Raw genomic sequence first — 26,709 nt, 5'->3', positions numbered from 1 at the left:
GATCTCCCTCCTCGCCATGCATCACTTCATCACATCAGACAGAGTGGAAGCACGGCCACCACGTTCCTATCAAACAGCATGAAGGTTTTGAGTCTGACATTTAAGAATGAAAGACAAAACCTGGAATGACTTCAGAGGAGAATAATGCAAAGAAGAAGTCTGGTAAATGAGAAGCTTAAGAGAAATGTGCTTTGTCAGGAATGACAAAAGACCCCAGCTACCCCAAAGTGGTGGTTTCTAAACAGAAGGCTGGCTGAGTACCCGTTGCCACAACACGAAACACAATAGTTTAGCTGTAAACACTACAGATCATAGAGACTGGAAACAAGCCTCCCCTCGCACCTCTGGGCAGTGTGCCTGATTACTGATAGTCAGCAGACGACTGGGTACTTCAATCACTCTGTCCCATTTTAGCCTCTTAATGGTAAAGCTAACGTGAAAGCAAGATGTATCTCCAGATAGTTGCTCTCTGCTTCATAGCAGATAGCGTTTCAATGCCAGCCACCCTGCTTAGAGAAAGGGGCAGAGCTGCCATGCCCTCCTCCTCCCACGGGCTTAGTTGTGCCCTCATTACCATGCCACGTGTGGCTATCAAGGAGAATAAGCAGAGCTGCCAGGACAACTCACCAGGCACATGACTCTATTTATGGGAATCATTCCAGGTCTGATGTTGCCACCGGGCTTCAGAGCTTCCCGCACATCCTTGGGGATAAGGAAGGACTCGCTGTACCAGATCTCAAACTCTGCAAAGCAAAGCGGGGGGCAATAAACAGGGCTGTCATGACCGAAGAGACAAGGGTGGGTTGCTTTTGGCTCCCTGTCCGTGGATCAGAGGGGACCTCAGTGCTCTTAAACTCTCAGACAGGACCTCAGAACGCCAAGCTCTTGAGTTTCAAACTAGTCAAAAAGTTAGTTAAAAGGGACAGGGCACCATCGGCTGGCATCGGCTGTGCCGAGGCAGGCTTGCTGCCTGTCCTTGCTGGCTGGGAGGTGGTGGCTGGCCCTGGGGCCAGTCCCCTGGGCTTGTGCAGCCCGAGAGGTGGCTGGCCGCGAGATGGCACTGCTCCTGCGTCCCGGAGACACGGAGCCCTCCAGCTTGGAGCTGGCCATTTTGAGCCGTCAGCACATTTGGGGGTCAGATTTCAGTTCCAAATGCTAAAGAAGCACAGCCGCTTTCCATCCCGTAATAGCCAGTGATAACACACAGCAGGTGCTGCCGGGCAGCAGGAATTCTGTCCTTATTAATACTGGGCATTTCCCAGATGCCCGCTGCAAAGTGGTTGTGCTCTGCTTCATTCCTCTGGCACGTTTTCCCACGGAGCGGGAGAGCCCACAGCCCCCGAAGAAGGCTGTGCTGCCCGGGAGGGACCCCAGGGATGGAGCTGCTTTCTGTCGTGGGAGTCATGAAGGATAAACCAGGTGAAACGCAGAGCCCTGCTCTTGCTAGGCACCGTGGACGTGATGCAACACCACTGACTTTGTACCCTGGTTTTAGCTCTGAGATGACCTCCTCGCTCTGGGATGACACAGATATTGAGTGAGTCCAGGCCTGTATGTTTAAACAAACAGCGAACATCTGGAGCACCCAAAAAATGCCAAACCCGGATCCAGTGCAAACCAGTGGCAAAGTTTCTGCACAATTATGACTTGGCCCTGTCTATCTCCTGGAACAAGCCATGCATTTCTTTCAGCGTGGGATGCACTGATGGATACAAGTTGTGCTCTGGCAAGTTTGTAGAAAATAAAGCGTTGCCATGTGCGCAGCATCTAAACGTTTGGGGCTCTGGCATTTGTACACCTACTGTCTTCCATCCTATGGGACAAATCTGGGGATAGAGCAGGGCTGCACTCCTGTTACCGCAGACTCAAACTGAGCGGCCTGCATTGGAGCACACCACGAATTTGCACAGATCACCCTGAGCAGAGGTGTGACTCATCACCATGAGGGCGATGCTCATGAAGAACATGCTAAAATGACCAAGCTCTGCTTCCTGACAAAGCGCCCGAGCTGCAACACTGGGACCTGAATCTCACAGGGGTATGGAGGAGACATCTGTAGTCCAGGGCCAAAGCCCTGGCCCAGTGCAGTTCCTTAGCCACCATCTCTATTAAATGAAGTCAAGGGTGAGAACCGGGGCCATCAGTGGGAGCGTTAATGTCAGCTTCATTGTGAAAGGCTTTTACCCGCAGCATTGCATCTAGTGGCATGACCAAGGAGCAGTATGTCATTATCTGTGAGAGGGAATCTGCAGCAATTCAGTGTAATGCCAAAAAACCCCACCCAATCGTCAATTAAAAAAACCAACTCTGGAAGGCAACAAGAAAAATGACAACAGAGGATGATGGACTTGGCTTATATGCAACATGTCTGTGAAATGTTTCAGTACTGAGCTGCTATCAAGCATCCCAGGTAAAGTGGAGGCTGCTCAGAAACTGCCCTGGGGAGCCGGTACCTGAGATGAGTTTGTTCCGGCACTGGTCTACCAGATGCTGGCAGTACTGGATTTCTGCCTTCAGGTCCTGCAGTTCAGCATAACCAGACCTGTACTCTTCCTTCAGGTCTTTCAGCTTCATGATGAGTAAAAACTCCTTCTCATCAATTATGATCTGTCCTTTCTCATCCACATATTCTCCTGGAGGGTAAGAAAAGGAAACGAAGGTTTCTTATGAGGGTGGAGAGAGACGAAGAACAGTCATTATACTTTGAACCACACGGTAGTTACCCAGTTATACTGAGGTTAACCACACAACTGACATTTCCTTAGACATGCCTTCTCCAAATACAGTGTTGGAGTGGTGTGGGACAGAAATCACTGCTGAACTCCTGAACCCGCTCAGGCATCAGTCCTCCCCGAACTGGGACATGTGCAGATGAGGAGGAGGGACCGGGCTCTGCAGAAAGACACCCACATGACAGCCTGCTGGGCTTTTATGGCTTCTACTGAGAAACTCCCTGGGCAGCCATGGTAAGGGTTTTTGAGACAAAGGGCTGGTCAGCCCTTTGGGGTCAGTTAAGCCAAGGCTACTTCCCTATGATAAACATCTCTTGTTCTTGGTTTCCCTCAAATCAGTTTATAACACCTGGGCGTGTTGGTCGACAGCCACCTGAACATGAGCCAGCAGTGTGCCCAGGTGGCCAAGAAAGCCAACAGCATCCTGGCTTGTATCAGCAATAGTGTGGCCAGCAGGAGCAGGGCAGTGACCGTGCCCCTGTGCTCGGCGCTGGTGAGGCCGCACCTCGAATGCTGTGTTCAGTGTTGGGCCCCTCACCACAAGAGAGACATTGAGGGGCTGGAGCGTGTCCAGAGAAGGGCAACAGAGCTGGGGAAGGGTCTGGAGCACAAGGCTGATGGGGAGCGGCTGAGGGACCTGGGGTTGTTCAGCCTGGAGAAAAGGAGGCTGAGGGGAGACCTCATCGCTCTCTACAACTGCCTGAAAGGAGGGGGTAGAGAGGTGGGGTCGGTCTCTTCTCCCAGGTAACAAGTGACAGGACGAGAGGAAATGGCCTCAAGTTGTGCCAGGGGAGGGTTAGACTGGATATGAGGAAATTTTACTTCACTGAAAGGGTTGTCCAGCACTGGACCAGGCTGCCCAGGGCAGTGGTGGAGTCCCCATCCCTGGGGGTATTTAAAAGCCGTGTGGATGAGGTGCTCAGGGACATGGGGTAGTGGTGGGCTTGGCAGTGTTAGGTTTACGGTTGGACTCGATGATCTTCAAGGTCTTTTCCAACCTATGCGATTCTGTGAGTCTGTGATTCTGTGATTTCTGCACTGTACTGACCTGCATTTGTCAGCAGTACGCTGCCTAATCCATCAAAGCCTGGGGTGAGGAATCAATCTGACTGCAGCTCACCTCACTAGCGTAAAGCCTAAGTAGCATGACTAATGAGGCTGAAGTGTGGAGGACTCAGGTGGAGGAATCAGGTGGCAAACCACAAGGCCAGCTGCAGAGCTAGGGCATAAAGCCCAGCCTGCCCCACTGCCCTGGCAAGCAGCAGTGGTGGTCTAGTGGTCTCACCACCAGAACCGCTTTGAAACCAGCGGCTCCCTTCTTCTGTCAGATTCTCGCTGGCCAGTCTCCACACGGTGACTTACCCTGCTGCCACCGCTCCTGCTTCTGAGCCTCCAGAGCCGTTCTGATGCCCTCCATCTCACGCTTGATGAAGTTGATCCTCTGCGCTACTGTACTGCTTCTCTTCTTCCTGGCAAGGAGGATGCTTTTGTTCTCTTTAAAGATCCGGCTGATCTCACTTCCGCACTCCTCCTTAAACTGCTCAAATGCCACTGGCTTGGATGGAGGGGAGCTGCAACAGAATTCAAAGAAAATGCACGCAAACGTGGGGAGGTCAGTTTGTTCTGCCCTGCAGCGTGACACAGTTCATGGGAGTGGCCATAGCGGAGGTTTGTGGATGGTATTTCAATGGGCTCTTTGAGGATCTCGCTGTGCTAGCTGCACCCTGGTACCATCTCTGTGCCAACCTCCACATCCCTTTCCCCCCCTCCATACTACTCCCAGAAGAAAGAGCTATTTACATAGAAACCACATTCCTCAGGAGATGCCTGAGAATTGAGTCTTCCCTGGAAACTGGACCTTTAATGGTCTGAATTTTCAGAAAAATAATTAATACTGTTCTTCCCTATTGTTAAACAGAAAAGCCTTTGCTCTTTCCTCACTGGATTCCCAGCACAGACCAGCACCTCTGCCAACCAAACCCCATAGCTGCGTGCGTTGGACAGCTCTACAATGCTGCTGCCCATGGCTTTTAAGTCTTGCCTATTTAGAAAGACTGAATTCAAAGTGGCATGTGTCAATCCTCACTTTTCTATGAAATGGCTTTGATGCAAACGTGCCCCCATGAACACCAGCTCTTACTTCAACACAAACCACACTGGGCAAGAGGAGAGTCCCTCAGGAGAAGGTCACACTCCCATGGATGCTGCTCTGTGCTGCCTAAGGTTGTTCTTGGTGAGCGGGCTGGATCTGGTAGCAGAAGGTGGCAAAAAGTCTCCACATTCCTCAGTCCAGACTGGTCAAAGCAAAACTCTGCCTACTGCCTTCCCCTGATTGACCTCTTAAGGGCATTTTTCAAACTCCTCAAAGGCTGCGTGAGACTGCTTTCCGTGCCAAACCGCTGGCAAAGTGCTGTAAACAACGGCCACTGGGCAGACTGCCACAGCTGCAGCTTTGACAGCCAGCTACCGAGCTACTAAGCACTCTGGGTTGTGCCTTATGCAGCTGCAGCAGCGGCCTTCCCTGCCAGCCACAGGACTTTTAGAAGAATACTAAAATGCATGTAAAGGACATGGAGGAACACGTTAACGTGTTAAGGTGCTTCAGGAGTAAATTCTGGGATGGCTTCACTGCGATGCTCTCCCTGGGTGGCAGGAACAAGCAAGGACCGGTCATCTACAACACAGCCAACAGAGGTGCTCACAATACTTCGGAGCTGCGTCACTTCTAGCTTGAGAGCTCTCAGCAAGAAAAGATGGCTGGTGATGGGAAAAGTGGTGTCCAGACTGGTTTGTGTGGGGTCCTGGCTGAGCTCCTGTGAGTTGAACACAGCTTCATGCTGTTGAGAGCATCCTTCTGGAAAGAGTCCTCGGTCTTAGTAGCCTTAGCATTTTTTACCCCATCAACGCCATCCAAAATGAAATGCAAGTCAGTGCTGCCCTCCCATGTTAAACTCTTGTCGTGGTACAAGCAGATGATTGGCACATTGCTGCATTTTTGACCACTCTCCACTCTTCTGTCTTGATACGGCATCTCCTGCCATGATCTTGTGCAGCTATTGACCCATTTCCACGAGAGTGTGGGGATTTGTGGCTGGACATGAGGTCTCTCTGGGCTTTTACTACTAACCAGAGGGTGAAGAGTGCTGCCATTTTCAGAGACTTCACACTTAATAGAGCAACTGGTCAGGACAGAGCTCAAAGCAGATGGAGAAGATGACCGCCACCAACATACTTTGATACATAGTGTGTCTGTACAGCCACTGCTGTCCTACAACGCAATTCTGCATCCAAGCAATGAAGATCTCTGAATCTCTCCTCTTTACTTTGAAGCAGGTAGTTGTACTAGGGGAACAACGCAATCACTCCGGTGTAAACCACCCTCTGGCAAAGGGGATATACTCCCTTACAGGGAAAGCTTACCTGGGCCGCTGGGAATCCTCCACGAGAGCTGGCTTTGAGAGCTCTGCATCAATATTTGCTGTATCCTGGTTCCTTGCTCCCTCTTTGACATCCAGATCCTTGGTGGAAATTATTAACTGACTTTTTGATGGTAAAAAACCATCCAGATCTCTCCCAGAAAGAGAACTCCTGATTCCTTCCTTCCTGACAGGGGGAAAAAGATGAACCAGAGCAATTTCTTCATAATAGGAAACTGGAACCAAAACATGCTGCAGGTGCTAGCTTTGCTGATTCAAAAACTAGCAGTCTGACATTGCCGTGAAATATCTACTGACGAGGAATAAGATCAGCCTTGTTCTCACAAATCCTTACTTCCTAGAGTAGAGGGACTGCCTTGTGTAGCAAATAGTATAGAACATAGCCCAAGCTGGACTAGCTCTCTTGAGAAGGATCACAAGGACAACAGTCCCACCCTGTCTGGACTGAGGCACACCTGCAGACAGGATAACCCTCTTTACCTTCAGAGGAACCGACAAACTGAATCCCCTAGGATTTGATCTAACCCCACATCTAAATCAAGCCCAGCTCTCTGTTCTTCTCCCTCAGCTCACCTCCACAAACACCACCAGCCTTGTCTGCAGGGGATAGTGTGACTTGAAAGAGATACAGAAAAGTGCTTGCCAAATCTCCTTCCATCTCCCTAAAAAAAGAACTGCACAGAGGAGTCCCCCCGTGTCATGTGGATACTAAAGCTTTGGTGGTTCCCCTCCTCTCTAACAGAAGGACTTTGGGGAAATGGCAGGGAGGAATCAAGCAGATGCTCTTGGCCACAGAAGTAGTTGTAGAAACTGCCAATGCAGGGACCTCACTTCTATAAACTGAAGGATCTTTCTCTGCTCCAGTACTGATTGCTGATTCCCCCTTCCCTCTCAAAATCTCTTCTCCTTATCGGCTCCTCTCTCCACTGTTCCTTCCTTCCTTTCCACTTAGCAGATCTCCTTCTACCTAACACTTTAAAGAAAAACTGCAGGTTTAACGTGTCTTCTGACGCCATCACAGGACTGTTGTCCTGCCTGCGTGTTCAACTCTCCACCTCTCTCGTCACAGGCTAACCCTGTCCGTGCAGGCTGCAAGCCCTTCAGCTCAAAGCCTGTCCACCCTCTGTGTCCACAGCTCACACCCTGCACAGCGCTCCGTGGTCTTGGGTCATCCGTAACAGACACACAGACAAACCGTTTGCAGTAAATCTTCCCCATAATAGAGGTCTGCCCTAGCACAGGCTGAGCCTGACGGCCACACGCATTCCCCTAACATCCTCCTGATGGTGTGGCTGGTGGCCACAAGGACACCACAAACCCTTCCAGCACTATGCTGGAATGTCATCCTTGAGGAAACACAAAACTTCCACACACTCGTTCAGCCAGCTTTGTCTCTGCCTTCCTCCATGGGCTGCCCATCACACCTTGACCAGATCCGGTCACCGCGATGACACGTTATCAGAGAAAAGGGAGAGCTGTCTGGCTACTCAACTCACTTGGGCTGCTTATTGCTTTTCCTGGATTTCTTCTTCCCACCACGTCTGGATGAAAAAGGAGCAATTTTAGTCCCAAAACCCCGTCCATCCTCTTCCCGCACCAAACGGCCATCCACATCAACCGCACGTGCCTGGAAACAGGAAGAAATAAAACATGGACCAGGAAGCATTAGATCTGTAGCTGTCTAGACCACAAAAGCTAGACAGCCCTTGCCCAGCAGCTATTCCATCCTGTTGTACAACCTAATCCAGAAATCTGTACGGTCACTACCAAGTATTTCAGAGAAACACATCTAAAAGAACAACGTGTAAACTAAAATAGGGCCAAAATTATCCTCAAATTCATATGCCGAAGGTTTCAGCCACTTAGGGGGAGAATAACTTGGGTCTAATGTCACAGAAATAAAGGCACCTTCAGAAGTCTTCATTTAGGGAAGATGCGTAAGAGAATTATGTTTCCTGTACTATCTCTCGTATTGCTTCAACTATAAAACAGAGGGGCCATTAAGCACTAAAATCTACCTAAATCAGGTTTCAGGTTTGTTTTCCACTTCTTTAAATAAAGACTTGAATAGGCCTGTGAGAGACCATGTGCTTCTCTGTTATACAAATACTTTGCATTTTCCCTTCTGCCTTTCTTCCAAAAAATTGAAAGCGTCTTCGGTTAAGCCACAGGGCAAGTAAATGACTCTGCGTAACAGATAATGATTATTTTATCCGCTGTACTGGGTAAAACCAAGGCAAGGAAATAACCACTTCAGAGAGAAAATATTTCACAAATGGAAATAAGTAATGAAAAATAGATTATAAACTGTAAGTTAGAGTCCACATCTGAATTTACGGCTTGCAAATGATACATTTACTTTGCTCCAGAAATTATAAGGATTAAAAGGGGGACCTTGGCAGAGGCAGGGGATCTCACCCTGCCTTCTACAACTGATTGACAGACAGGTCACCTTCTAGTTAATGTTTTCTTCATTCCCATTTAATAAATTATTCTGTTCAGATAATGAGCCTAATCCTCTGCTGATACGAATGCCACTTGGTTAACCGGTGCACCTCTGCTCTGTGCGAGTTTTTTGACACGCTCATCCCATTAACATTTCCGAGCTTCAGATTTCAATGGGGAAAAGTAGAGACCTTGAAGCAAGTCAAGGTTCAGCAGCAAAGGAGCCAATTCTAAGATGGATTCTGGGCAGGGCTCAAGCACCAGGCATTACCTTCCGAACAGCCGCAACAGCAGCAAAGTCATTTTTGTCTATCAGAGCATACTTGCTTCGTAATCTGGCCTCCACTTCATGCTCCTGTTGACTAGGGGAGAAAACAGCCCCTTACCATTGTGTTCAAGGAGGAAGTATTTCATATGTCAAAACCCGTAACACCTGCCAATATCAGATTTCCAAAGAAAGCCATTTTTTACCTGTGATCTCATTCCCAAACACCCCACCTTGCTCCTTCTATTCTTCCCCATAACCGTTGTAACCTTTTCCCATTCTCCTCTTCCTTTCTTTTTCTACAATGTCCCTTTAGGCCTCTTAGATATGGAAGCTTTTTGATGGCTATTTTAATACTTAGCGCAACCTTCTAATGGTTCAGATCAAATAATATTACCTCTGTTCAGTTCCATCACCTTACTTTAACCTAGTGATTTTCAAACAGTGATTTTTCACTGAAAGGGAACAAGTAAAGCATTATCAGTAGGCTTAAATACACGATACGAGACTGAAAATCGTTACAGAATCTGGAAGTTAAAAAAGACTAAAGCCCACTGTTTCAGAACAATAAAAGGAGTCCCAAGTTAAAAAAATAATAATCAGGCAAAATTTTACCGTGAAACCCATTTTGGTCTTGGGTCCCAGCAAAGTCTGACTGCCCAGTCTGATGATGTACACAGACACTCGTGTTCACACAAGTTTCTCGAGGGCAGGCAGATTTTCTACAGCAATATCCCAATGTCACTCTTGTGTGTAGCAACCTCTACCGCCTAGCCAGACCAGTGCTGCAAAGGCTGGTGGGGCAGGGAGTGGGTGGGTTGCCCTAGTATCCTTATTTTTCTTTGTTCTCTTCTATTTCATGACATGGAAGCTGCTTGTCCTCATTTTTAGGATTTTTTTCCAGCCTGTCATTCACCTTCCCTCCTTCAGCCCAAAAAACAACTTTCATCATCCGCTGGTGACATTTTCAAATAGCCACTTTCATGCTTCCTCCCATCCCACACCACACATCAGAAACCACCTCCCTGGAAATAACCACCGAGCCTTCTTATCATGCTCCTCCACATTGCTTTCTGACCTTTCTTTGCCATGATCTCTAAAAAAAAAAGTAAATCTGATGGCTTTTAGATGCTGGCGTGGTGAGATCGCTTCATATCATCTCATCCTACGGTTAGATTTTTCTTTTGATCTGTTTGTAGATTGCCTTGCACCATGGAGATATGCTCCATGACTAGGGATCCTGCACAGTTTATGCTCAGTGATGGTATATTTGCCAAGCAGACTTTTTAACCCATGACGTTTACCATCAAGAGCCCTTGCACGTGACTTATGAGCACGGGAAGGTTAGAGGCAATAGTCCTGTTGTGCAAAGGCCAGCAGAATTTGTCCAGAATTGCGTTTTCAGTTACAAGTTATGCCCTGTACTTCATAATGATTCTTCGCCAATGTCATTCGAAGTGTGATAGCACAGACAAAAGCTTGGTGGAATCTCTAAACCTTTCTGTGAGATGCATCAACTTTGGATGTCTTACCTTACAATCAGTTTGAACTGCTTAAATACCTCCTGGACTTGCCTGATGTTCACTATCTGAGGAAGAGATGTACACAGTGAAGATACAGGTAAGCATTTCTATGCTGTGGTCAGCTGTAGTGATTCAAATATTTCAGATTGTGAGGACTCTGCTTTCCACTTGCTGGGTATGCACACTCAAGGAGAGCCACCTTTATCCTGCACTTGAGAGTCAGGCTGGATACATTGCTCACCCCGAGGAGATTTTTAAAGAGCGAAGAATCTGATAGACTGTGGTAAATTCCATGGAGCGCACAGCTATCAAGGTAATGACTTTTTTACAATAATTTTACATGTGACATAGATGGCATCTACTGACCTTGTGGATTATGATGCTACTTCTCTTTTTACTACTGCCCAAGACTGCCTTAGTACTTGGAACTGCCAGAGCACTATCTTTAGCCCTCTTACCCATGAGAACAAATCAGTGCAGTCGAGCCGTGCTGTTATCTCTGTTTTGGAGATGATGAGCAGAGGCACGGACAGATAAGTAATGGGCAGTCTGTAGCTGAGCAGGAATCTGCACTCAGCTCTCCCAGGGTCCAAGAGACTGGACCAAGCTATGAAATGCACTATCTCTGTTCTCAACCCTCTCTCTAAAAGATTCTTCAGTGCCACTGAAGACATCCTTCCCTGCGTGAAACTCCTTAGTCCTTCTCTACCTTCCCTGCTCCGCACCCACCCACATCACATTTGGCAGGCCAGGTAAAACACACCTTCACGTAAGCCCTTATTCCGCTCCACTCCTGCCTGCTGGAGGGAGAAAACAGGGACTTTGAGAGAAGATAACAATTACATGGAATGAGAGGGAGTGTCTCAAGGGTTTCGTTTAAACTAAAGGGTTATCTAACTGTTTGGAAAACAGTCGGCCAGCATCTTCTGCACTCTTGTCACAGTGGCTTCCGTTCACAACCAAACAAAACCTTACAGTAACTCTGAGCGTGCATTTATGACTTTCATTTTCTCACATTTTGTTTGTTTTCCTGTTTGCCCCCACAGGAGTATTTGTGTATGCAGAACTTTTGCTGTTTGTTTTCGCAATCATTTTGCAGTCAACGGGTAGTTTCAAGTTGAGAAACCCTGCCCTAATGAACCTGTCTCTAAAAGACTGGACATATTTTGGCAGCACACCTTCCAAAGATTTAGTTTGACATTGGCAGGGCAAAACTTTGACACTAGTTCTTTAAGAAGTTCTAAATAAACCAATTCAAAGAGTTTCAAAACTGAGGAAAAGTCTCCTCAAGCTTCCAAAAAAGCAAAAATGGTATGAAAACAAGAAGACAATCCTTAACGTGCAAAAAAATTAAATGACAGTTCTGTAGCACTTTTGGGGTTAAAGACAGACTCTTCCGAAGACATTTTCATTGCTTCTGTCTTGGAGTAAAATGGGATGGAAACAGTATATAAGTCCTTCTCCACTAGAAAGCTACTTACATCAATTTCATTAATGGCTCCTTTTAGGTATTTATGGACTTGAGACTTAATCTCTGCTATCTGGATGTCAGTCAGAGGGTCATAAGTCACCCAAGAACGATTTACCTAAGGAAAAAGGTGAACAACCGAGTAGCAGTGAATTACAAAAAACTAAGCAAGTACTAGTCTGGCGAACACCTGACATTGCTCTAGTGCCCAGGGAAGCCTTATGTTTAATTTCCCGTTGCGACTTCTCATCATCTGAGTTGACAGGACATGGGACTTGGGAGCATGCTGAAATCAATGCATTCCCCTTCACATTTCAATCAAATAAGAGAAGGGCTTCAAGAGCCTGAAAAACACATCTACAGTGGATGGGGACTGAAGGTACAACACAGTCTCACTGCGTGGGATCTTCAGAGCTTTGCCTAAACCCAGAAAGACAGTGCTGGAAGCAGGAGGAAGAATACAGTCACACTGGACACTGAGTTAACTGATCCTGCTGCAAAACAAAGATCATGACAAAGCCTTAACTAGGTCCCGTCTAAGACGGTGCAGCCTATTCCTTACCAAGCTGTCATGCATGGCCAGTTCCTGCTTCAGAAGAGTAATCTCCTTCTCCAAAGCCTTCACTGTCCCCTAACAGGAAAACAAAAGGGCGAGCAAATGACCAAATGCTATTGGAGAAAAAACTGCCAAAAAGCAGCATGAAACGGGCTGCTAGGGAACATCACAGCTGTGTACCAGCTCCCCCAGGGTTTGCTGTCAGGTTTGCATCAGTGAAGTAGTGAGTCTGGAAATCACTTTGCCTTTGATTAGCTTCCAACAGGACAGCTTCTGTTGTGTCCTGGGTGTACTGCCTGCAGAGTCAGCCTAAGCCATCAAAAGAAGGGCCTCCTGTTTTTTAATTTGATGCTTTCCTGATCTGGTACTGTAGGGGCCATCAAGTTCTGGACTATGAGATCTTATCTTGAAAGCAAAGAAGTATGCAGGTTTCCACTCTGACCCTTACTGAACTCAGTAGGAGTTCTGACATTAACTTTAATAGAGGAGGCAGTCTCCTGTGGTGCATTTGATTGAATTTCTCCATAATGTGGAATATCTTCAAGCATTCGCTACTTAGAATGTGTTTCCAGAAACGTGTGGGGACACAAATCTCCTTGAGATTCAGTGAGAATTGGATACTGCGCTGCTTTTTAAGTGACCTGTTGAGCATCGAAGCACAATAGCTTCCTTAAACACTGCTCTTTTGGCTACTCCTTTCCACTCCGCACATCTCAACAAAAATGAAAGGGACTGAAGAGGAAAAGACAGTTTGTTACACAGCTTCTTCTGGAAGCTGTTGGAGGAAACTCCCCAGCTGTTTCTCTGCTTGCCAGCGAGATCAGACCATGAAATACAGCAGGGTTCTCACACACCACATGTGTTCCGGATCAGATCATTCTAAACTTGTTCTGTGGGCTATCAGTAATTCATAGAGCGTTTACTGCTGCCAGCTCTGCTTCAGCTGTGAAAGTGCACTCAGGACATCTAAAATACTATGATCATTTTCTTTAAATTATTTCCTTGTTTAAACAAGTTTTGTAATTGTGGCAAAAATGTTATGTTACCAGCAGCAATGGGGATAATGCTGTGTAAAGCTGCAGGACTGGAGATGATTTCCCCACATACCAGGGGAGTAGTCCACAACATAATATCTCTGTTAAGAGGTGAATCTTATTGGGAAAATTAAGGACTCCTATGTATGCAGTTGAAAGAATTACCACGTGTCAGGGAAGATGTGACCATCTGCATGACTGTAGCCTGCAGCATATTCAAGGTAACTAATACCAATGAAAAAGTTTAATACTAATCCGTTTTATCATATACCTAAATTCAGCAAGTGTCAGCTTGGCTGATGAGTGGTTTAAATTCATTAAACTACTGAATTTCCCTCCGGTTTTTAAGGTCATTATCCTAAATATTAATGAACCTGAGAAAATATGACTTCTTCCATTCCCCTTCTCTACATACCTCTCGGTCATATGTCTCATTGATGACTGGCTCTGTTGTGATCCATTTCATTCTGGTAGCAAAACGAAGAGAAGACAACTGAAAAACATGGTTTTTAAGTAACTGAAAGAGATATTGGCAAGGATATAATTTTCATAATCTGTTACTACTTAATCATATCAGATCCCAGAAGGCAGAAATACAAAAGCTATTTAACTGCAGGGAGCAGTATAGGATTTCTCATTCCAGGAGCGTATCTTCTCGTGCTCACTGCCTTCTATGTGATTAGCCAGCTTCAGACGGTGTCTTTGTCTTTTCTGTTCTGCATGTGGACAGCTCGTTGTGTACCAGAGCTGTGATCCCAAAAATACCCACTCCCATTTCTGATCAAAATAACACTTACAGCCTAAAAACTCCAAATCACACATCAATGGCCTTCAAGCTTAATTCCTGCAGTTTGGGTATCCTGAGAGTAAGCCCCTGCAGCCTGAAAATCCTCCTCTTGATGCGAAGCATAGCAGCTGTCTCCTCAGTAATATTACAAGTTTCTAGACGCTATCAGAACACAAGAAGGATGATAAAAACAACTCTGCCTTGAAGACAACTGCATAACAGGCGTCTGTCTTTACCTTTTTTTTGCTACGTAAAACTTTCTTGGCAAAGAGCAAAGTGATTCCCTTCTTTGTGTTACAGATGTGGTTAAGCCGATCCAGTTCACGCAGTGAGACTTTCACCAATTTGATTATTTCACGGGTTAAAAAACCTTACTGTTAGGAGGTTACTCCTGATTCCTGAAGCAGCAGAAAGGCAGCTCAGCTCTGATGTGAACTGGTGCAACGCCATTGACCTCATTATGTGATGTACCGTTCAAACACATTTGTGGAGCTGAACCAACAATAATAATTAACGCTATCCAGTGCGCTTAGACTTTAGCTGCTTGTGCCTGCTCTATTTCAAGCTCTCCTTTTTCCCCCCCGGGCCAGATACCACTCAACCGTTTGCATCACAAAGTAGATTGGGGAGAGCAATCTGTTTTCTGAGCCTTTGAGATAAGATGAGCTATCCCGTGTTTGTGAGGAATTAGACAGGATGTTTAATTTAAGTCTCTGGGACTCCTGCCATAGCCCTTCAGAGACTGTTCTTTAAACGTCGCTATGGCCAATTGCAACAGTAGCAGGAACAAGACTTTAATTCTGCAGAAATCAGTTCAACTTACAGTCTCTTCCACATGCACAGCTTCCCCACAGATATTTGCCACTAGGACAGTATTGCAGTTTCCCCCTGGAAAAAAAAATAAATTAAAAAAAGGGCAAATAATATAATTTGGGGGGTTTTGTTTCATTTTCTGGAATGTATTATATTATGTGCTGACTAAAATAGAGAAAAAGAAAGGACAAAGAACACAGCCAGTTTGTAACTGTCCCTCTAAAGTTCCCAGAAACACAGTGGCACAGACTGACTTAAGAATAAAGGTAAAATGTGTTTCTCATGTGGCGATGATGCAGTAAGAAGATGGAAACACAAACTGTGAAAGCCTGAAATCGGGAAAAACCGGAGCAGAGGATTTTAAAAACCCTTGGCCTAAATCTAACAGCAGGGAACCTGGCAGGACATAGTCACTGCCTTTCCTAAAAGCAACACAAGACTTGTGCTCGGAATGCCTCAAACGTCACTCTCATTTCTGACGACTTCGGTGACTCCACACAAACGTCTACAGCCTGTTGTCAGCTGCTTTCTCCTCCCATGTCTCCAGCCTGCATTCCAAGAGCATAAGCCTTTCCTGTGGATTCACGATGCACCACAGCTTTGGGTTTATCATCTGTAGCCTGATGCTAAAGCAGGAGCATCTGAAAAGGCTTGTAACATGCTGGGGGGTTTTTTTTTTGGTGGTAGTTTTTTAAAGTATTCTAACTAAGGCTTTGTGAATTTCTACTGGCTTGATCAGTGTGGGCTTTGTACTGTGTCCTGCGCCCGCTGTTTTATTTGATGAGAAAAAACAGATATCCTTTGAATAACGAATTAGTTCCATGTGTTTATATGTTATGGCCTTAGGACTTGGTATGCTCACTGAAACAACACTGTTTTCTAGGAACTATGTGGGGCCGTTGTAATCCACAGCTCTTACCTAGCGAGTCCTTGAGAACGTGAGTGAGCTTGCTCTGCCGGAAGGGGATGTGGTCCCTCTTAGGATCAGCCAGGGCAATGATGATTTGCTCAAGGAACGACAGAGACTTGTTGATGTACGTGGCTTCTTTCAGAACCTGTCCTTCAGACTGTAACGAAGATCAAAAGGCAAAGCTTCCAGAACACGTGTTTCTGGCCGAACCGCAGAAGCGAGCATATTCCTTACTGAGGGTACAACTCTGCTGGACTGCGAGGGTAAGGATCTGATTCAGACCCAATAAATTCGTGATCTAGAGCTTCCCTCAGTTTGAAAACAAGTTTTCAGAGACCTCAGTTTTTCATTCTCAGTCTACCAGGACCGCTGGCTTTCCTTCCCAAAGGGTAAATTATGTATTTGTCAGAGGGCTGATGGGATTTCTATTCTGATCACTACAGAATGTCCCAGGGGACCTGAGGAGCTTTCAGTTATTGAGCCCTAATGCTCTAAGAAAGTTTCAAGAGTTTGCCTGCTGTGACCAGAAGTGGGGGATTTGCACTGTCAGTCACGGAATGAAGAGGAAAATCAGAGGTTCTTTGTCTTAATAGTTGATGGCTCTGGCCCTTTCTTTTGCGGAGAAATGATAGAGTCAGATAAACTAACTGACTCTGGGTCAGGTTGGAAGGCACGTGCAGGATGGGAGTCACATATACGTGGACTTAGAAGCGATACACAGCAGCTGCAAACAACTGAGCACCCTCTGATGTGTTAATGTGGCCTTCAATTTGTCACAGTCTCTCCTATTTGTCGCAGGCTGAATTCTGTTGTGGGGAAACCCCGTAATTTCACCTCCCCCATGTTGATTACTGGACTCTTCACCATGGACTGAAATATTTCTTCCATTACTTACTCCAGTCTTGCTCAGTCTCTCTGAGCCTGCCAGATCTATTAAGTTGATTTTAGAGTTAACGCGTTTGACATCTGAGAAAGCTCTGAAACGAGACTGAGGGGGAAAAGAATATACACTGTACTTAACAGTAGACCAAACTGAAATACAGTAAAAAACAGATGTGTAGAGATCCTCAGCCATTTGAGTCCCTAGAAAAACGGCTGGAGCTCTTACCTCAATATAAATAGTAAAGATGCAATGGGATCGGGATGAATTTTTATTCAGTGTGTGCTCTGCTATCACTCTGTTGGTCTCACCCTGCAAACGAAGTAAAAAATGAAGACTGTTTTTAAAGTTCTGCATTGGTAGAATAAAGGAAAATTAGAAATAGACACAGTTAAATGGACAGCGATTCAATCCTCACTCTGCAGGGCCTGTAACAGCGATGGGTTGGTTAGAGCAGCCAGAGCAGGAGCTCACCGTATTTGCCTCGTTTTCTTACTCAAAGGCCTCTCAAAGCATTTCACGCTGTGGTTGGTAAAGGTCACTGTTTACTGTAATAATGCCTTTTACCGGAGACCACATTATCTGCATTTCCACTTTCAAGGCTCAGCTCACACATCTGTGGCTTTTTGAGGAACAGTCCGGCAAGCCTTGTTCAGAGGCAATACCTCTCTGGCTGTTTCAGTTTCTTGATGACTAGAAAACCAAAGAGCTCCCCGAGCTTTAAATGTCATAGAAAACTCACACATATATGATAGCCACAAATTTGTGATGCCTACTTACAGGAAAAGAAAGCAACATTGAAAATGATGTTGCAACTGCTTGTTAGGAGCGCCAGTCTATCACAGAGCTGTGCTGCCAGGCTGGCGAGGCAGAAAAGGAAACGGAAGGCTCTACAGCGTAGAAATGCACTTGTCAACAGGTTTCACAGCAGTCTGGTCTGCCTGGGTCTCAAAGGACAACGACCTTTGAGAGCTGGAAGGCCAGTGACTGGCTCCACGCTAGGGAGTGTAAATCCAAGAGCAAGAATGAAGGTGAAGATGTCTAGGTAAATACTGTCAACCCCACTCCACAGATGAAGAAAGAGCGTCACAGCGTAGTGGGCAGCCTCCTCAAAGCCTGGAGCTTTCTCTGTGAACCTAGAACCACAGGCAGAACTTATCTAAGGACCTGAACAGAGCCCCAGGCATCACTTGCATTTCTTGTTAAGTCAGATCTCAAGTTAAGCTGCATTATCATCATCCTTCTACTCTTTAAAAAGAAAATGGGAGCTCCTACAAATCACAGAGGCTGGCTTAGGACACCACAGTCCCATTATTAAAAAAGCAAGTGAAAGATTTTAAGGACACCAGATGGCTTCTGGTAAAAATACACTTCCTGCATACAAAACCAATTATTTATTCGTGTTTTCCATGAACTAAAGCACCCACAAGTAAAAGACGCAGACATAAGTAAGCAAAGTCCCTTCACGAAGCTAACCCACTGTGTGAACGTCCCTGCCGTAAAATCTGACTAACGGTACCTGTGCCATGACCGTCCCAAACTATCTGCCAAAGATGGCACTGGTAAGACTCTTTTCTTGGAGCATTGACATAGCTGGGACAGGCAGGTGTGTTTTTCAGTAAGAAATTCCAGTGTAGGTCAGCTGGTGGGTCTAAAAGGATCCCAAATATCGTACACTTTGCACTAAGTCGCTCACCGACACCCTTATGTGATAACCAGAGTAACGAAAACAAGTCTTTTTGGCTGTCTGGGATCTCGTCTGCTGAAGGCGCTGGTGAGATAAGCCTTTTGAAATGGAGGCGGATTCTGTGGCTGCCTTCACTAGTTTGGTGATGCCTGGAATCTCTAATGCCACTACGTCCTGTGGTTTCACCCCAACGTATTTCCTCTACCACTTGGCTTGCTCTGGCATACACTAAAAACAGGGTTTCTCCATGGAGATCTTCCAGAATCTCTGTGCCAGGGACGCTTTCCTTGCAAGAACATGGCTACAAAGAGTTACCAATTCTTCTACCCACAATAAGGAGAACAGAGAGGGTTGAACCTCCTCCCTCCAGATGTCCTGGCCACCCACCTCCTGCTTTACTGCCTCCTCCCTCAGCTAAGCCAATAAACGTAACAATCAGACAAAGTGTAATATTTGTTTTCTCTTGCCTCAAAAAGGAGATTTAGAGCTTCTTCCTCGTGGCTAACTGAATGTATAGATAAGCCCTTCACATAAACACCCTGTGGGCAATCCACTACAGCCATCTGCATGTCACTGGTCCCGTTGCTTGTCATGGTGGACAGGAGGTCAGACAAGGTCTCATTGTAGATTTCCAGGTAGGATATTCGGACAGTGACGAATGGATCAACGGAATGTGCAGTCGCTTTGAAGACCTATACAAAGACAAAAAGTTTGTCAGTGGCGGTGCTAGTTCACAAACAGAATTATTAGCTATTTATGGCTTTCCAGAGAAGCTATTTACAACTTTCTGAGCAGCTTTCTGTGATGGTTGACAGCCAGCTGAATATGAGCCAGCAGTGTGCCCAGGTGGCCAAGAAAGCCAATGGCATCCTGGCTTGTATCAGCAATAGTGTGGCCAGCAGGAGCAGGGCAGTGACCGTGCCCCTGTGCTCGGCGCTGGTGAGGCCGCACCTCGAATGCTGTGTTCAGTGTTGGGCCCCTCACCACAAGAGAGACATTGAGGGGCTGGAGCGTGTCCAGAGAAGGGCAACGGAGCTGGGGAAGGGTCTGGAGCACAAGGCTGATGGGGAGCGGCTGAGGGACCTGGGGTTGTTCAGCCTGGAGAAGAGGAGGCTGAGGGGAGACCTCATCGCTCTCTACAACTGCCTGAAAGGAGGGGGTAGAGAGGTGGGGTCGGTCTCTTCTCCCAGGTAACAAGTGACAGGACGAGAGGAAATGGCCTCAAGTTGCGCCAGGGGAGGTTTAGACTGGATATGAGGAAATTTTACTTCACTGAAAGGGTTGTCCAGCACTGGACCAGGCTGCCCAGGGCAGTGGTGGAGTCCCCATCCCTGGAGGTATTTAAAAGACGTTTGGATGAGGTGCTCAGGGACATGGGGTAGTGGTGGGCTTGGCAGTGTTAGGTTTACGGTTGGACTCGATGATCTTAAAGGTTTTTTCCAACCTATACGATTCTGTGATTCTGTAAAAGTGCATCTGTGTGCGTGTAGCTAATTCTGAACTGTGGTTGCCTGAAGGCTGACAGAGCTAAGTCAATAGTTTTAATATGATTTCCCAAAATGATAGTTTTAAAAACACCACTTTGGAAGGCCTGCTTACATTTGAGAAACAGCAAGTGCCTTATGCGAGCCAGCAGAATGAAACAGGAACAACCTCTGCAAATGCCAAGAAAGCATAACTACAGAACTCATCCCATCTTTGTTTCAGGTTGTATGCATCATGTCAGCCCCACACCGTGAGTGTCAGTTGTCTTTGTGGGAGCGGAGAGCGTTCTGCAGTATCACTGCCGAAAGATAAGCAGACCTGCCCCCTGAGAGCAGTGGTAAACGTGTGCCTCCGGACAGGGACGTGTCTATGCGGCAACGGGACCGACAAATCAGCGTGTTTCAAGCCACCACCATCCCAATGCTCTGAAACAACACCGTTATCAGTGCACAGGGTCATGGTGTAGTAAAACAAAGGTACAAAGTAACTATGTTTTACAGGCTCCTTTATTTCTTTAATGATCATCACTTAGTTAAAATGAAGAAGAAGAAGAAAAAAAAGGACTGGTGGAGATAAACGTAAAACATATTCACCATGTTAAAACACTTTTATGAGTATCAGTAATAACTGACACAAGAGATGTCTTTGTTATTTCTTCCAGCCTCTTTCCCATTCAGATCCAGTACCTGCTGTATAGCTCGGGGTATGATTCCTCGATGCTTGTACTCGGCAGTTGCTCCCGTCATCGTGTAAGTTTTACCAGCCCCCGTCTGCCCGTAGCACATTATCGTGCCTAGAAAAGACTCAAAGCAAAAGAATAAACTCAGGAGGGAACCTCTGCATTTCTCAAATGGAACATCAAAAGGATCTCTCCCTTGGATCAAATCTCCACTTACTGTCAAAATAATAAAAATAGCAACAACTTACCGTTATAGCCAATTAAAGCTTCGGACACCAATTTCTTAGCCACAGTCTCATAAGCCAGTTCCTGGGAGGTATTGTGAAGGACGCCATCCAGTCTAAAGGACCAGTCCGTCTGCCTGTTATTCACAACTCCTTTCTTGGCATCTTTTTTGATGTATATATCTATGCTCTGAAACCGAAAAAGAGATGAAGATAATTTCAGTAGCCATGAAGAGTTTCAGCAGTTATTGTCTGAAAAAAACCACCCACCGAAGACAAGTAAAAAACGGGGCACAAATAACAGTATTGGTTTACTGACCGGGATGGTATTTTCTGGTAATAGATATTCTTAAAAAAGGAAATGTGGCAAAGCTCATCTGCTTACCTTTCAGCGATGTGTCTGATTTTGTGTCCCAGGGAAATTATTAGTTAAGCAAGAGAAGGCGAAGGGAGGAACTTGCATAAGGGGGGAAAGAAATAGACTGTACCACAGGGAGACCTCTTAGGTTGAAATCGTGGTTACCACTGGGAATTCCTCAAGGATCAGTCGGGGTCCCAGTCCTTTTGAGGATTTTCTCTAGTGACTGTATCACAAGAAGTATGTTTCCCATAGTCATACTTGCTGATACAAAACCACGAGCCACTGCCAGCACAGAGGGGAACAGCAAGCAGGAACGCATGAATCAATATGCACCAAAATGTTATGCATGGCCTTAAGGAATGGAAGAATTCTGCATTTCTGTGGGCAAAACTGAAATCAAATTCCAAACCTTTCACACTTGCTCTTTTTCTCTACTTTCTCTTTTTCTCTACCTTGTTGTCTGGCCCAAACTTGATCATATCTTGAGCAAAATCGGCTGTTGGCTTGACTCGCACAAATGTATGGACTCTCTTTTCTACTGCATCCATTCTAACTAGAGAGGGGAAAAAAAGGAAAAATCAACAATGTTGCACTCCCTAAAATGAAAGGTAATGTTGTTCATTACGAAAAGGCAAGCTACAGAGTAGTCAAGTTTAAAAATAAAGCGTTGACAAATGTTCAGCTGCAGTTTCTACCCTTTATTAAGAACAACTGTGGGCAAACAGTTGCTGAAAATCCTTTCCAGCATTGTTCTGCTCAGAAAACTGAGCATGTAAAAAGAGAAGGGTCTTACTGATCATGATTTCCTCTTGTGTATCAGGCACATTAGTGTCGGACAACACAAGCGTTTCACAGAATCACAGAATCGTGTAGGTTGGAAAAGACCTTGAAGATCATCGAGTCCAACCGTTAACCCAGCGCTGCCAAGCCCACCACTACACCATGTCCCTGAGCACCTCATCCACACGGCTTTTAAATACCTCCAGGGATGGGGACTCCACCACTGCCCTGGGCAGCCTGTGCCAGTGCTTGGTAACCCTTTCAGTGAAGTAAAATTTCCTAATCTCCAGTCTAAACCTCCCCTGGTGCAACTGGAGGCCATCTCCTCTCGTCCTGTCACTTGTTACCTGGGAGAAGAGACCGACCCCACCTCTCTACAACCTCCTTTCAGGCAGTTGTAGAGAGCGATGAGGTCTCCCCTCAGCCTCCTTTTCTCCAGGCTGAACAACCCCAGCTCCCTCAGCCGCTCCCCATCAGCCTTGTGCTCCAGACCCTTCCCCAGCTCCGTTGCCCTTCTCTGGACACGCTCCAGCCCCTCAATGTCTCTCTTGTGGTGAGGGGCCCAACACTGAACACAGCATTCGAGGTGCGGCCTCACCAGCGCCGAGCACAGGGGCACGGTCACTGCCCTGCTCCTGCTGGCCACACTATTGCTGATACAAGCCAGGATGCTGTTGGCTTTCTTGGCCACCTGGGCACACTGCTGGCTCATGTTCAGGCGGCTGTTGACCAACACCCCAGGTCCTTTTCCTCCGGGCAGCTCTCCAGCCACCCTTCCCCACGCCTGTAGCATTGCATGGGGTTGCTGTGGCCCAAGTGCAGGACCCGGCACTGAGCCTTGTTGAACCTCACACAATTGGCCCCAGCCCATGGATCCAGCCTGTCCAGGTCCCTCTGCAGAGCCTTCCTCCCCTCCAGCAGATCAACACTCCCACCCAGCTTGGTGTGGTCTGCAGACTGACTGAGGGCGCACTCGATCCCTTAGTCCAGATCATTGATAAAGATATTAAACAGGAGTGGCCCCAACACCGAGCCCCGGGGACACCGCTTGTGACCGTTTCTCCCTCTTAGCCTTGCAAATCAAAATAATTGCAGGAATATGAGAGGGATTTTCTTTTGTCTAGTGTTTTCTGTGCATGAAGGCACACACAGCCTCCTGTTTTGTAATGTCAGTTCATCCAGAACTGTGTTTCCAGCTTCTAAGGCTTTAAGTAAGATGTGTTATAGGTGAAACCAAGCCTAAAGGAGCTCAACAGCACTGCAAAAGGGTGTGCAGTCAGTTGGTATGCCAACATTTCCAACGCTCTGAGCAGCAATTACCTTGTTTACAGTCGGTATTGAATATGCATTTCTCATACCTTTGTAACCCCTCCTTCATACTGATACACAAAAATATTCTTAAGTTCCTAATGAAGACCTGATCTGAAAGTTTCCCGAAGAAAAAAACTCATGTGCCTGCCAACTCCTGGTGAAATTCTTGTGTTGTTCTTCTGGTCAATGCGAATTCAGTAAGTGGCTGTTAATATCCAGCAAGGCTACAGGATCTGCTGACTAAAATCCACTGGAGGAGGGCTCAGGGGATACATCCAGCTGCTAAAGCCCCACCTGAGAAACATGCACTGGGTATTTTTAAATCCCTGGAATGTGCGGATCCTATGTTTTCTCTTGACTGTTTCCTACAGTCTGTGCTCAATAGTTGTGTAATATCTAGCAACAACTTCTAGTTTCAGACAAAATCGTTTGTATTTCTTGTATATTAAGGAGTTTTAGTTGTGATCTCTCCATCGCCTTATCTGCTGTGACTGCTCTACAAAGAAACGTAGAGATGTGAGCAGAACCAAGGCTTCTCTTTATTTAAAATAGAGGCGGGCGTTTGAATGACTACCTGGTAAAGGTACCGTGGGCGCCTTGTCCTTTTCCTAGACTACCGCAGCGCTGCCGACGCAATGCCCGCTGTAGAATCCAAAATGGCGCTAGGTTACCGTGACCATCATCCCTTCAGTAGCGGAGACAGTCTTCAAATAAATGATCTGTGAAAAAGCACGGTGATAAAGAATTGCACAGACGTCACCATAAGGATTGCCTCTAAGTGACACGCACAGAAGGCTGCCAAAATATTTGCTGGCGCTGCGTAAATAAAGGCAGGAGCAGCACAGGTACAAGCGGAATAGAAACAGACAGGGAGTTTTAAAGTTGGTAGCCAGTGTGGAAACGCTACTCATCTGGTTATCGGGATTGTTTGGGATCACAAAACTCTGCAACACAAATATAAGCCAGTGTTGGAGGGGTGTGTGCTTTATTTAGAATCATTTAGGTTGGAAAAGACCCTTAAGATCATCGAGTCCAACCGTTAATCTAATTTCTGCAAAGCTGCAGCAAGAAGCACAGCAGGAAAAAGGAGCAAGGGAAAAAATTCAGGCGAAAACTCTAATATGAATCAGAGAGAGACAGAACAAATTCAGAACGAGTGGAATTTTCCTCACTGCAACAATGCCCGTTGTTGGTGTTAGGACAAAATCAATTCCTCCTGGGAGTATTCATTAACATTAGAAGATGGGAAGGAAACAGGGAAACACCTCTCTGGTTTCTCCTAACCAACACCACAGAGACCAAAAGCTCTCCAGCTCCTCAGCAATACCCAAGTATCCAACCCATCTGATTATTAATTGGGTTTTTTTGTCTGCAGCGGAATTTTTATGGAGGAACTACAAAGAAAACTACGTGTTTATTGGTCAGCTAACCAAAAATGTTTCTGGCTGCTTCACCGCTAAATCATCCTCCCTCAGTTCAAACAATAATTGTTGAAAGGACAAGAGCGAGACTGGCCATTACCTTCGCTCAGTATTCAGCACCTGTAACGTAACCCCAGCAAGCAAAGCAAATCACAATTCACAACTCGGGCCGTTGGTTTTGAAGCTCTTTATGACAAGGTACCAAACCCAAGTTCCTTGGTCCCTCCTTATACAGCAGCTGGAGCCAGCAGGACTCCCCCATTAGTTAGTCTCAAGATTAACAGACGATTTATGCTCGGAATTAATGGAAACAGGGTTATCTGTGCAATGGAGGCAGACACCAATGTGTCCACACAAAGATTAGTGCCAAAGGGAAATTTTAGATAGGGATTTGGGGGCTGATTGGCACAGAAACGTGTACCCAGAGCAGTGAAGTGTGGTTTTTGGTTCTGCCTGAGAGACCTGAGCTTAATTACCATGCACGGACAAAAGCTTGGGCCAAATCATAGAATCATAGACTAGACTCATGGAAAGGTTTGGGTTGGAAGGGACCTTTCCAGGTCACCCAGTCCAACCCCCTGCCATGAGCAGGGACATCTTCAACTGGATCAGGTTGCTCAGAGCCCCGTCCAACCTGACCTTGAATGTGTCCAGGGATGGGGCATCTCCCACCTCTCTGGGCAACCTGGGCCAGTGTCTCACACCCCCATCATAAAAAATTTCTTCCTTAGATCTAGTCTGAATCTCCCCTCTTTCAGTTTAAAACCATTCCCCCTTGTCCTAAACAGAAAAGGCAAACTGGGGAGGCAAAGCTGCTTTGGGGAGGTGACCACAGGGCAGCCCCTAGAATTCAAACTCCAGTGATGCTTTGAGAGTTGAATCCAGCCGGTTGGACACCCAAAGTTCTGCCCCAGCACCCCAGGCCGTCTGCACCCCCAGGGCACAATCCTCAGCTGGGCCACCTCCGCCCCAAGGAGAATGGGGGAGAGGCCAGCCCCAAATTAGCTTCTGCCTCCCTAGTTGAGTGCAAACGAGCCAGAGAGTGCGGGATGTGAGGTGGCTGGTGAAACGGGTGCACCGATAACAGGGCCTAGGAGAGATGACAGAAGAGGTGGGATGAAGGCGTGAGGATGGCCGGGATAACAAGGAACACAGGGAGTGCTGTGGACAGCCATGCCCGCAGCCCCGCTTGCTGGGGACAAGGGCAAAGGAGGGTGATCTGAGAGGGGGCTGGGGTGGAGGGGGGCTGCGGGGACAGGGAAAGGGTCATCCATGTTTTAGCAGACCTTGGTGGGGTGGAGATGGTGGGGAGACACGGACTGAGGAGGGAAGCAACGTCTTGAGGAGGTGAGGCTGGCGGGGTGGGAGGCAAGGGGGAGAGGGAGGCCTATGGAGACATCGCCTGAGGTGGGGGGAACAAAGCCTGGGGGAGGAGGGGACGAGGCCTTGAGGAGGGGAATGAGGACTTGAGGAGGGGGGCAAGGACTTGAGGAGGGGACGAGGCCTTGAGGGGGGGACGAGGCCTTGAGGACGGGGATGAGGACTTGAGGGCACAAGACCTTGAGGAGGGGACGAGGCCTTGAGGGGGGTGACAAGACCTTGAGGAGGGGACGAGGACTTGAGGAGGGGACGAGACCTTGAGGAGGGGACGAGGACTTGAGGAAGGGAGTGAGGACTTGAGGAGGGGACGAGGCCTGGCGGAGGGGGACAAAGCCCGGGGGGGCTGATGCGGCCTTTGGGGACAACACTGCGGGAGGGGGGCGGTGACAAGGCCCTGAGGAGGGGGCGACTCCCGGGGGCAGCCGCCGCCCCTCACCTACCTGCGCCCCCTCCTCAGCCGGGCCCGGGCGAGGGGAAGCCGCGGCAGCCCCTGAGGGCTGTGTACGCCGTTGCCATGGCAGCCTCCGCTTC

General features: G+C 47.1%; 1 protein-coding gene across 1 annotated transcript in view; it reads right to left on the bottom strand.

Annotated features, from left to right (window-relative positions):
• The window catches only part of KIF9 (kinesin family member 9), a 29,301-nt gene extending 2,611 nt beyond the window's left edge, over positions 1-26,690 (bottom strand). The window contains exons 1-21 of the mRNA XM_075492193.1: positions 26,619-26,690; positions 24,808-24,918; positions 23,952-24,096; positions 21,739-21,839; positions 20,950-21,115; positions 20,709-20,815; positions 19,005-19,229; positions 17,079-17,162; positions 16,866-16,958; positions 15,980-16,127; positions 15,071-15,135; positions 13,876-13,953; positions 12,433-12,501; positions 11,884-11,988; positions 10,412-10,467; positions 8,886-8,976; positions 7,666-7,796; positions 6,153-6,335; positions 4,095-4,303; positions 2,454-2,633; positions 628-743 (exon numbers count right to left, since the gene is read on the bottom strand). Of these exons, the coding sequence (XP_075348308.1) occupies positions 628-743; positions 2,454-2,633; positions 4,095-4,303; positions 6,153-6,335; positions 7,666-7,796; positions 8,886-8,976; positions 10,412-10,467; positions 11,884-11,988; positions 12,433-12,501; positions 13,876-13,953; positions 15,071-15,135; positions 15,980-16,127; positions 16,866-16,958; positions 17,079-17,162; positions 19,005-19,229; positions 20,709-20,815; positions 20,950-21,115; positions 21,739-21,834 (2,202 nt within the window). The 5' untranslated portion in view covers positions 21,835-21,839; positions 23,952-24,096; positions 24,808-24,918; positions 26,619-26,690. The remainder of the gene's footprint in view (positions 1-627; positions 744-2,453; positions 2,634-4,094; positions 4,304-6,152; positions 6,336-7,665; positions 7,797-8,885; positions 8,977-10,411; positions 10,468-11,883; positions 11,989-12,432; positions 12,502-13,875; positions 13,954-15,070; positions 15,136-15,979; positions 16,128-16,865; positions 16,959-17,078; positions 17,163-19,004; positions 19,230-20,708; positions 20,816-20,949; positions 21,116-21,738; positions 21,840-23,951; positions 24,097-24,807; positions 24,919-26,618) is intronic.
• Between the last annotated feature and the right edge of the window lie 19 nt (positions 26,691-26,709).

This window comes from Mycteria americana, chromosome 2, assembly GCF_035582795.1.
Source record: "Mycteria americana isolate JAX WOST 10 ecotype Jacksonville Zoo and Gardens chromosome 2, USCA_MyAme_1.0, whole genome shotgun sequence".
Lineage (NCBI taxonomy): Eukaryota > Metazoa > Chordata > Aves > Ciconiiformes > Ciconiidae > Mycteria > Mycteria americana.
The sequence above is the reverse complement of the archived record's forward strand: the minus strand, read 5'-3'. Positions and strand labels throughout refer to the sequence as shown.